General features: G+C 36.8%; 1 protein-coding gene across 1 annotated transcript; it reads left to right on the top strand.

Annotated features, from left to right (window-relative positions):
* The first annotated feature begins 886 nt into the window (after positions 1-886).
* LOC138170958 (heterogeneous nuclear ribonucleoprotein A0-like) lies at positions 887-1,654 on the top strand. The gene has a single exon (XM_069100378.1). It carries the CDS (start codon positions 887-889, stop codon positions 1,652-1,654), a length of 768 nt encoding a protein of 255 aa, XP_068956479.1.
* The last annotated feature ends 10,862 nt before the right edge of the window (positions 1,655-12,516 follow it).

The raw sequence follows: 12,516 nt of genomic DNA on the forward strand, positions 1-12,516 counted from the left end.
TAGCCAAATTCCAGAGTCCCTAGATCAAGGATAAAATACTGTAAGGAGTTAGGAAGAAACGATTTGAGTATTGTGGAAACACAATCAGGATAACAAAAGACCCAGCAGCTTCTACACCAAGCGATTGAAGGACTCAGAATATGATATTCTGGAGGTCAAAGGAGCTTGGACTAAAACCAAGAATTTCCTACCCAGCAAAACTGAGTACAATGCTTCTGGGGAAAATATTGTCATTCAATGAAATAGATGACTTTCAAGTATTCTTGATGAAAAAAATACACATATATGTATGTATAGAAGGGTGTGTGTATAAATACATAAGTGAGTATATATATATGTGACATGTATACATAGAGGTCACAGGATCAATTTAATAGAAAGGGATAACATCCAAAAAATAAGATGAAAGTTATTCTTTCACACTATAACTACTGTCAATACGTTTTGTGTAACTACACATGTACAACCTCTCGGCTTCCTAGGAAATTGTCTAAATTACAGAGAAATTATTGATTTTCAGTGAGAAAAGTTTCCATATAGGGAATGTTCTACATGGATGAAATCACAGGAATGTATCCCCAACAACCAATCATCATTTGAGCTCTTTGTGTGGTTCCCAGAAAGGGGAACGGAGGCGACGGCTGAGGGAGCCAGCAGGGCGGGGAGGCCTTGGCTGGGTTTTTTCTACCTCCCCCCCCCCATCCTCGGCTGGCCCCGTGACCGTATCCTTCTCCCCTCCCTCCCCCACTTCCTTCCTCTTCCCTCCACTTCCCCTCACGTGCCGCTTTCCGTTATCCCCTCCCGGAGTGAGGCCTGAGCGAAGTGAGCTGTAGTCCGCGGAGCAGTCCAGCGCTTAGTTGGCGAGGGGAAGGCCGAGGCTGCAGAGATGGAGAACTCGCAGTTGCGTAGGCTGTTCATTGGCGGCCTCAATGTGCAGACGAGTGAGTCGGGCCTGCGCAGCCACTTCGAGGCCTTCGGTACCCTGACGGACTGCATGGTGGTGGTGAATCCCAAGACAAAGCTCTCCCGCCGTTTTGGCTTCGTGACCTACTCCAACGTGGAGGAAGCCAATGCCGCCATGGCTGCCTCGCCCCATGCTGTGGACGGCAACACGGTCGAGCTGAAGTGGGCCGTGTCCCGGGAGGCCTCAGCCCGTCCTGGCGCCCACACCAAGGTGAAGAAGCTATTCATTCGAGGCCTGAAAGGGGACGTGGCCGAGGGCGACCTGGTGGAGCACTTCTCTCAGTTCGGCCCGGTGGAGAAGGTGGAAATCATGGTCGACAAGCAGTCGGGCAAGAAACGTGGTTTCGGGTTCGTTTATTTCCAGAGCCACCACGCAGCAGACAAGGCCGCGGTAGTTAAGTTCCATCTCATCCAGGGCCACCGCATGGAGGTGAAGAAGGCCGTGCCCAAGGAGGATATCCACCCCGGCAGCGGCTCCAGGCCCTCCCAGGGCGGCCGTGGCAGCGGCCTAGGCCGCGACGGTGGCCGAGACCAGAATGAGCTGTCCAAAGGCAGTGGCGGCAGAGACGGCGGGGCATCCTATGGCGGCAGCGACTACGGCAGCGGTTTTGGTGGCTTCGGCAGCTACAGCCAGCACCAGTCCTCATATGGGCCCATGAAGAGCAGAGGCAGCGGGGGCAGCTCCTTCTAGAAATGGAAGAAAAAAAAGTTCGGGGGGGGGGGGGGGATGCTGTAGGGGCAGCTCCTTTTTAAAAGCCCCACCTGAAGTTCAACTCCTAAAAGTCCTTTTCCCCTGTTACCATTCTCCCTTTTGCCCTTGGGGGGACAGCTCCTTCTACAGCTTCCCTTTGGGGGCTTTGATCCACTCGCCTGCCACCTTCTCTGTCTCCCCTTATGAAAATGGACTTGGCCCCACATACACATTTTTGTGTTACAGTCATTGATGGACTCTGATTTTTTCATTATTACTTGGACCTTGGTCGTTTTTATACTAGCAAAATGTCTTGTTTTGATTTGTGTTGTTTTGGTTTGTTTTTTGGGAGAGGGGGTGTCTTGCTGATTCTGTAGCAAAACCTGGGAGGGGTCGGGCGGGGGTAGTTTACTTTGTTGTAAGGACTTGATACCTGGCTACTGCGTTTTTTCTATGAAACCTACTTGGATCCCATGACTGAAATTTGGAAGCATATGTACAAAACTCAATTTTACCTTTTTATTTTTAATAAACCATTGTGTTTGACCGTAAATATCTAACATTTTTTTTTCCTAGGATCTATTCCGTACGGTTTAAGGGATTTTAGTTCTGAAATATTATTTTGTGTTATTTCTTAATTCTTGATGTGTACTTAGAGAAATCTTGAAAGGTCCTGGTGTTTTTATTTTCCTGTTGCCCTACTAGTGGCTTTATTGGATTTTATTCCTTAAAGACAAAACTTTTTAAGTACTAATTGGGGGATGTGGCTTGTTTAAAAAAAAAGAAAAAACTTCACCTAAGTTACTGTTCATCCACCATCTTGTACTAAGTTGTTTGCTTGCCACCCTATGACATGGCTGGTCACTTTCTATAAATTTTTGTCAATGTATATACTGTGTAGTTCTGAAGAAATAGTTTGTGTTAAGCATGTGTTTTCATTCATATAAACTGTTAAAAGTTTCCATCCTCTTATTGATTTGATTTGACTGTAATGACTCATTACAAGCAAGGGTTATTATCAAAAATAATAACCTAAATGCATTTTTGTATTTTCTGAGCAGGTTAAACTTTTTCCCTTCATTCATTGTTTTTTCATGTTAAATTTCATTTAATTTTCAAACGATGTATATCCTCTTCTTCTCACCTTTCCCCCTTCTCTAAACCACTAAAAAAACAATTAAAAAAGGGGAGGAGAACTGTTCCAAACACATATAAGCAAGCAACAAAAATTCCATTTCCAAAAAAATCCATCTTTCTATCTATACACTGAGTCCATCACGTATCAAGGAGGAGGTGGGCAGTATGTTTCACCATGCATCCTCTGGAATTGTGTTTGGTCATAGTGTTGATCAGAGTTCCCAAGACTTCAAAACTGTTTGTATTTACTATAGTTTTGTTATTATATAAATTGTCCTTCTGGGTTCTAGAAGCTCACTTCATTCTACATCAGGTCATACAATTTCTTCCAGGTTTTTCTGAAATTATCCCCTTCATCATTTGCTATAGTACAACAGTATCCCCTTACATTCATACACCATTACTTGTTCCATCAATCTCCAATCAATGTACACATCTTTCAATCTCCAATTTTTTGCTACCACAAAAAGAAGTGACACAAATATCTTTGTACATCTAGGTCCCTTTCCTCCTTCCCTGATCTCTTTGGGATATGTATTTAGCAACACCATTTCTAAGTCTAAGTAGTGACTCTAAGGGCATGCAAAGTTTAGTAGTTTTTTTGAGGGGCATATTCCCAAATGTTTTCCAAAATAGGTCTACTCACAGGGGCATTATAAGTGTATGAAGGTACCTGTTTGTCCACAACCCCTCCAGCATTTGTCATTCTCCTTTATTGTCATCCCTGCCAATGTGAGGAGTGTGAACTGGAATGCCAGAACTGTTTTAATATGCATTTCTCTATTAATGATTTAGAACATTTTTAATGTGGCTATTGATATGGGTAGCTAGGTGGCACACTGGTCCTGGAGTCAGGAGGACCTCAGTTCAAATCTGTCCTCAGACACTTAACACTTACTAGCCAGGTGACTTGGGCAAGTCACTTAACCCCAATTGCCCTGCTTTCCCACCTCAAAAAAAGCATAAATAAATAAATAAAAATGTGGCCATTGATAGCTTGGATTTCTTCTGTTGAAAACTATTTTCTATTAATAGTAAAATCTAGTAATATTCTTTGACCACTTATCAATTAGGGAATGGGTCTCAATCTTATAAATTTAAATCAGTTCCCTATTTATATTCATTGTTTCTGATTCTGATCTCTGGGAACAAACACAAGTCTAACCCTTTTTCCACATGGCAACCCTTACAAATATTTAAAGATTATTATTCCTCAACTCCAAGTCATTTTCAGGCTAAACAGCCCCAGTGCTTTTCACTAATCCTCCTATAGCTTGAGTCTGAAGTCCTTCACTATCTTAATCACCTTCCTCTGATGAATGTCAATTTATCAATATCCTCCTAAAATCGCACAACGAAATACAATACTTCAGATATCTTCTGACCAGGGAAAACTTCAAGAAGATCTCTTTTATTCTGAACACTTTCTCTTAATGTGGCATAATTTTTTTTCGTTTCTAAATTGAACTTATATTAAGCTTGCAGTCATCTAATACCTTAAATCCAACTGTTGGTAAAAATGTTAAAAAGCATAGATCCCAAACAGTTTCTCCCAGATACCTCTATCCTGGTTAACAATGGCTATTAATGATGATTCTTGGGCATGTCAATCAAAAAGTTCTAAATCCCCCTAACTAAGCTATGAGCTAGCATACACATCACTATCATTTTCACAAGAATAACAAGTGAGGCTCTGTTAAATGCTTTGTTAAAATCAGGGCATATTATATTTATGCCATTTTCCTGTTTTACTAATCTAGGAACCCTTTCAAAAAGAAAAAGAAATGTACTCAGTCTGGCATGACTTAGGCTAGCAAGCTGTTTCTTTGTGATTCTATTTCCTAGTATGTATCTTCAAGAACAAGGAAAACCATATCACTTACTATCTCAAATTCAGAATTCCCGGCTAGTAAAAGGCTCATCAGAAATGTGGACATTAGGGCATTACTAAGTTTATATGAAAATCCTAGAAAAGCAGTGCATGGGCCAGACAGAGATTTTTATGCCTTGTTAACTTCAACACATATTGATCTTCCCATCTGTGAAGTTCTACTGCCATTCTAGTCAGTATCACACAACTGAATACATTAATTTTGTTTTATGCTTTATAGACTTGTCTCCATCGTATACAGAGCCTGCTGAGTTGATTTTTTTTAATTTTTCTAGTTCTGTAGATCTTATTCCTATATGTTGACTGCCTGTTTCATACTGTCCCTTGAATGAAAGAGCTGAAGCATGTAAACCCATGTGCTTCTGTAGAGCCCATATCTGCCTCCCTTTCCCTTCTGCCCATGAGTCTCAGTTCTCCTCTTCATGGTCACAGAGATTAATTCAATCCATCATATCTTTCTTCCCTGTGACCATCTTTCAGGTCTTTGAGGACTACAGGAGAGACCTTCAAAGTCATGTGATCTAATCTCTGAGGAAGCTGAAGCACACAGGGATTATGTCAATTGTCAAGCTCATACAGCACGATGATAATAATAATATTAGAGTTAGATTTGATATAGCACTTTAAGGTTTGCAGACGCTGCCAATAGCATCTCATGTGATCAATGATCAGTTTGTTCAAACAATCCAGACAACCAGATGCAATAATTCTCCCCATTTTTACAGTTGAGAAAACTGAGACAGGCAGAAGTTAGAAAACTTGCCCAATGTCACAGAGATGGGATTTGAACTCAGGTCTTCTTGACTCTGTGCCCAGTGCTCTAGCCACTGAGTCAGCTAGCTTCTGCAGCTAGATAGTATATACCTAGAAGTGTTATTCTTTAATTGTTTCATATGTATAAATTATGTGTCCCCAACCAGAATTTTTACTTTTTGAGAACAAAAGGTTATTATTTACAACATTTGCAAATCCCAGGGACCCAGCATATTTGTCAAACTAAATATTCCATACAGAATTTCTCTTGCATTAAATTTCATTCATATAATCATAGACATTTATCTGAAAGGGACATTAGAGATGATCTCATCCAATCCTTTTATTTTACAGGTAAGGACACTGTTTCTTTGATAAAGGAGATAAGTTGTTCATCAGGTATCACCTGACTGATGAAGGACCCCTCCCAGTTCTCTTGACTTTGAGTGTAAACACACCACTGTCCCCCATTTGAATTTTATAATAAAAATTAAGACTTTAAAAATAAAATGCCTTTTTACAGACAATGTTTAAACTTAATTCTATCCTTTCCACTGATTTTGATATGATTAACTTTCTATAAAGCCTCACTTATTACATTTAATAAATGTTAGTACATTTCTATTCGAGCCCAAATTAATTCATCTATGAGAATAGTCATTGGTTTCTCATAAAATCAACAAATAAGCCAACATCATTCTCTCCACTGATTTTGTTGATTGACTGTTGAAAGTTGACAGATGAGCACAGGGTAATAAATGACCTTTAGGCCCTCTGATTGACCATAGCAGTCCACAGAACAAAATAATAATAATTATAGTTCATGTCTACATAGTACATGCAAAGCTTTTTGTTAACAAATTTCTCTCATTTCATCATCACAATAAATTTGTGAGGTAGGTAATACAAATATTATTATCCCCATTTTATCAGTGAAGAAACTGACAGGGAAATACCAAATGTCATACATATCGGTGTAATTCTTTCTAATATGTGGGGAAGGTGTTGTTCATACCCAGGTCTTTATACTTTAAATCAAGTTTATTTTGCTTGAACCATGTTGTCCCCAAAGTTTGAGACCCATGCCCCTAGATGAGAGGTTCATAACCTTCTATGTGTCATGGACCCCTTGAGCAGCAGTCTGGTGAAGCCTGTTGATCCTTAGAATCTGTCAAATGCATAAAATTAAAGATTTTAAGAGAAACCAATTCCATTTAAGTATTTCTCAAGATATTAAAAAAAGTTGATAGACCCCCAGTTAAGAATTTCTTCCCTAGAAGATATTTGGTATAAAGTTTCCTTCACTTTCTGGAAGAGAAATGAGATGTTTGTAAAAAAGTGCTCAGCACAGTGCCCGGCACCTAGTAGGACTTATATACATGATCATATCCTACTCTTCTGCACTTCCTTCTTCTCAAGGGCACCCTTCTGTCGAACAGCAGCAAGAAAATGCATCTTGTGTCATTGTGTCCTCACATAGAGACATGTGCACTAGGGTTGAGGTGGAGACTTGTTGAATGTTTAATAAACCATACAAAGCCAGAGCAAATAAAAATATAACAAAACAGCTCTGAATACACACCTTGTCTTTCTCTCTGCCCTTTCCCTTCCTAAATCTTTTCTGTCATGCTAGAGTCTAGGAAGCACAGCATCCCATTGTGGCAGACATGGCCCACCTGTGTAAAATGATGCGATTGCACTTATTCCCCATTTGTTCAAGCAAATGGACAAATAGAATGTCCTCTGAAATTTTCCTGCAAAAACATTTTCTTTTCCTTTAAAAAATTTAATTGAATAATGCTATCATTTGATATTTAATATAAATATATAATCCATATCCATCTATATCTCTGTCTCTGTGTGCAAGTATACTTATAGCACTATACTTACTGGAACCCACGAAAGGTTAAAAGGCCTAGTATTACAGGTAGATTGGGTCTAGCTTCTGCAGAGAATTTATGAATAGACTCTGATAAATATTTCACAGAGTGAGAATGCGTGGGTGAGTTGGGATATATACACATACTCACATTTATTTTTATATGTGCATGCAGGTATATATATTACATGTGTATATATGTATGTCTACATATCTACATGTGTGTATACACAAAAAGGGAGGGATAGAGGGGGACCAGGGGAAACGAGAGAGAGAGAGAGAGAGAGAGAGAGAGAGAGAGAGAGAGAGAGAGAGAGAGAGAGAGATATCTTTTTGTTGTAGAAGGAGCCTGGCCTAGGAGTGGAGATGTGGGATCTCATTCTTGACCAGCCAATATCTCATTTCATGATGTGGAGTAAGTAACTTAACTTCTGTGATCTGTGGTTTCCTCATTTGTAAAATAAGGTCATGGCAAGGATGACCTCCAAATTACCTTTCAACTTCAGAATCCTGTGTCTCATGCACTTTAATTCAACAGGCTTTTAGTGTAAACCATTGTTAAGAGATGATTTCATTATTGTGGGTATACCCTTTATTGAAGAAAATCACAACTCCCATGCCTTCTCATCTCTATTCATAAATTCTACATAGAGGCTTGATCCAGTCTGCTTGTGGAACTAGGACTTTGCTTCTTCCCTTCCTTGTACTTGCTACATGACCCACATAGGTATCCATATTGAGCAAATTAATACATTAAATGATTTCCTCTTCCCCAGTCTCCCCTATTCTGTAACAAGGCACCAATATAAAAATATTCTTAAAATTCAGTAATTCTATATTTTGCTTGAAAATTGTTCAAGTATTCCATTTTATTAATTGTGTATCCTTTCAGGTAAAACTTTATAAAATAGCTCTTACTTAAGGAATACACTACTTCTAGTTATATGTTTGGATAAATATCCTGTTCTTTTTCAGCTGACTTGCTCCATCTAGTTCAGGGGTGAGGAGAGGGTAAGTAAAATTTGCTGAGCTTTCATTGTGAGGCGCTCTGTTCAAGTTCTTTTACTCCTCTCTGGGAAGAAAATGATCTGAGAACAACTGCTTATTTAACTACTTGAACCATTGTTTTGAAGTATACTCTCTCCTTTATCACTCTTTATGGCTAGCAAGAACACTATCAGAGATCATTAGCAGGGGATTTTGAGAACATATAAATACTTCTGAATTGATACTCCTTATATCAACAGATAACTCATTTGTATTCTTTTTCATGGGAGAGAAGCTGGGACATCCTTAGACAGTAGATACTATTTTGGTATCATCTATCACATTTGTTAACATTTTATTTGATATAAATCATATTATATCAAGTTGTATAGCGACAATATAATTTGCCAGGCATTCTATTTTTATAATTTTATTTAAAACTGAAATGTAACTTGCTGTACCTGAAGCCCCAAGTCAGCCATTTATTGGAGTGTAACAAAGTTTTGATATCAAAGTAGCTATTTATTCCACTGGAAACCATTAGCGATGCATTACACTTGGGCACTGCTGTTTTTCAGAAACATGGTTAAAATTTTATGCCTAGTTTTGACCAATTAGAATTCGTCTTCTCTTCCAGAAATAAGAAGTTATATGTTTGTATATCCTTGGGTTTGTGTTTAAGAGAGGGTACATGTCTATATGTTTACATATCTGTGCCTGTAAAATACAAAGACAACATATACCTATTCTTTTAATTTGATATTAATGTACAACACAGAATATATTTGTGTATATATGTACATGTCTGTTTAACAAGATCCTTCTCAAAAACTGTATTAAGGTTTCCTTCTTGAAATTCACAAGTCATATTTGTCTAGGTTGGAATTAAGTGGTTTTTTTTAAACTTCTTAAATTTGGCTTATGATGAGTAGTACATATGGGTGGAAATAAAGGAGGAAAATGCCATTATGTACAAATGTAATATAATATGTTACAGACAGGCTTTCCTTCTGCTTGACTTTCCCTGACCTTCTCTCCAGGGTACTGAATCTGCCCTGGCAGGCATCATACGTGAAGCCTGAGACCCTTAACCCCTGAGCCAGCAGTGGAGCCAGCACAGACAGACAGAGCTCTGCTAGAGGGACTTAGGCTGAACGTAAAGAGACCACTGTTTGGAACAAGGAGAGGAAAAGGCTCCAGTTTTTTATCTGATATCCTGGATTCTCTTAAAATTGTACAAGAGAACATTGCCAGACTTTTGGTTGGGAAATAATTTTGTTGTGTTTTCTAAGGAGGTCCAAGTATTTAATGTTCTTTAAGATGAGAAAATTTGTCTACTTTTCTGTTAGTCTCCTATTTGAGAGCTAAATCTCCATAATCTTTCATTTTGTCTTAGCCATTAATCTTCTAATAATATTGAATATAATGTTTTTCCTTGGAAGAGTTTAGTTGTTTATTTATAAAATTATAAAATCAAGATCACTTTTGTCAGTCTGTGAGCAAGTTTGCTGCATATTGCTACATCAGAAAGTTTCTCACAAGAAAATTTCAGCAGGTTCATTTGGTATAAAAAGTAAAAGAATAATTCCTATATTTAAAATATCACATTAACTCCAAACCTTCATGTCATATGCTATCTCCATAATGCACCAAAACAAAATCAGCTTATTCATCCTAAAATCCATGACCCAATTAAACTAAACAAGTATTTATTAAGTACCTACTGTATGACAGGCACTATTTTATGTGTACAAGGACAAAAATGAAGTAATCCCTGACCTTAAGAAGCTCACATTTTACTAGATATTAATTAATTACTCTATTGTTTACAATTGCTTCATGCATGGGTTCATGTGTTGCGTTTCCAGCTAAACTGAAGTGTCCTAAAGGGATAGAACTTTCTTCTGTTTCCCCCATATAACATAGTTCTGAACACATGGCATGTGTTCAATAAATAATTGTTGATTTGGTAACTTTTCTGGACATTCTGAGACCCTCATATTCTTTCTCTATATTATTGACATTGATAACATCTCAACTTTCTGCTTCTCATCTGACTTTATCTCCTCCAAAGAGAACACTTTATTAGGGGAAGAAACAGCATGATACTATAACAATGGACTTACTTTCTCAGGTGACATCTTCTTCTGCCTAGTCATTCATTGAAAAAGAATTTTCTAAGTACCTACTAGATACTCATCACTGGCGAGAGGTGCAAATGAAAATAATCCAAACAACTATCTATCTATCTATCTAATCTATAAAATTTAGTGCTTAGAATGATGTTTTAAAAAGAATTCTCTTTTTTACCTTTTATTGATGAGAAGACTTGCATCTTTTAAGAAACAAATCTGCTTAGTTGTAACTGTCATTGATTAAAGGCTAAGCTGGACAATTTTTTTTTTTAATTTTGTGTTGTGTGAACTTGTGGGCTTCTCAACTGCTGTTATTCTTATGATGTAGCTCTTCACTCATATCTAGTGGATATGTGTGGTTTTCTCCTTCCTTTTCAAGACTTCAGGCAAATACTTTCTGATTTAGAGCATTTTTTGAAATAGAATTTTTAAAAAGTTGTATATTTTCTAGAGAAATTTGAATGGGAATAGTATATCTTTTTCTTAGCTGTGTGGGGCACCTTCTCAAAAATTCACCACTAAATGCAGAAAAGGAAAAATATTAAATACTTCATTTTCAGATCATAAAACAATAAACATTACATTCAATAAAGAGCCTTGGAGACATAAATTAAAGATTAATTGGAAATTAAATAATATAATGCTAAAGAATGAGTGTGTCAAAGAACAAATCATAGAAACAACAAACAATTTCATTAAAAGGAATGACAGCAATGAGACAACATACCAAAATTTATGGGCTACAGCCAAAGAAATACTCTGGATAAAATTTATATTTCTCAAGGCTTATATGAGTAAACTAGAAAAAAAGCAGAACAATGGGTTGAGCATAAAACTAAAAAGAAAAAAAAAATAACTAGAAAAAGAACAAATTGAAAATCGCTAACACCAGATTGGAAATACTGAAAATCAAAGGGGAGCAATAAAATTGAAAGTAAGAAAATCATTGAACTAATAAATAAAAATAGGAGCTGATTTTATGGGGGGCAAGCAATAAAATAAACTATTGGTTAATTTGGTCAAAAAAAAGAAAACTAAATTTCTGTTATCAAAAATGAAAACGGTGAATTCAACACCAATGAAGATGAAATTAAATCAATTATAAGAACCTATTTTACCCAATTATATGCCAGTAAATCTAATAACCTAAGTGAAATAGATCTATATTTACAAAATTATAAATTGCACAAATTAACAGAAGAGGAAATAGAATACTTAAAAATCCTAACTTAGAAAAAGAAATTGAACAAGCAATAAGTGAGCTTCCTAAGAAAAAATCCCCAGGACCAGATGGATTCACAAGAGAATTCTACCAAACATTGAAAGAATAATTAATTCTGATACTATATAAACGATCTGAAAAAATGTTAAAGACAGAATCATCCTAAATTTCTTTTATGACACAAATATGGTGTTGGTACATAAACCAGGAAAGGCAAAAACAGGAAGAAAATTTATAGATTAATTTCCCTAATAAATATTGATGCTAAAATTTTAAATAAAATATCAGCAAGGAGATTACAGCAATATATCAAAAGCATCATAAACTGTGACCAGGTGCTATTTATACCAGGAATGCAGGGCTGGTTCAGCATTAGGAAAACTATCAACATAATTGACCATATCAGTAGCAAAACCAAGAAAAATCAAATATGTTTATCTCTACAGATGCAGAAATAGCCTTTGACAAAGTACAACACTCATTCCTATTAAAAACTCAAGAAAGAACAGGAATAAATGGAGTTTTACTATTATCATAAAATGATAAGTAGTATCTATCTAAAACCATCAGCAAACATTATATGTAATGAGGATAAGCTAAAAGCCTACCAGTAAAATGAGAGGTGAAACAAAAATGTCCACTTTTATTCAATATTGTACTAAAGATCCTAGCTATAGCAATAAGACAAAAAAAGAAATTTAATGTTTTAGAATAAGCATTGAGGAAAGAAAACTATCGTTCTTTTGCAGATGATATGATGGTATGCCTAGAGATTTCTTCAGAATCAAATAAAACACTAGTTGAAACAAGTAACAACTTCAGCAAAGTTGCAGGATATAAAAGAAACCCACATAAATC

This window comes from Petaurus breviceps, unplaced genomic scaffold, assembly GCF_028583685.1.
Source record: "Petaurus breviceps papuanus isolate PSGF00001 unplaced genomic scaffold, PetGlider_PUasm1.0 400, whole genome shotgun sequence".
In the NCBI taxonomy this organism is placed as follows: Eukaryota; Metazoa; Chordata; class Mammalia; order Diprotodontia; family Petauridae; genus Petaurus; species Petaurus breviceps.

Excerpts from the sequence above, each read along its gene's own strand:
- LOC138170958 (XM_069100378.1), top strand. The coding sequence starts at position 887 with ATGGAGAACTCGCAGTTGCGTAGGCTGTTCATTGGCGGCCTCAATGTG.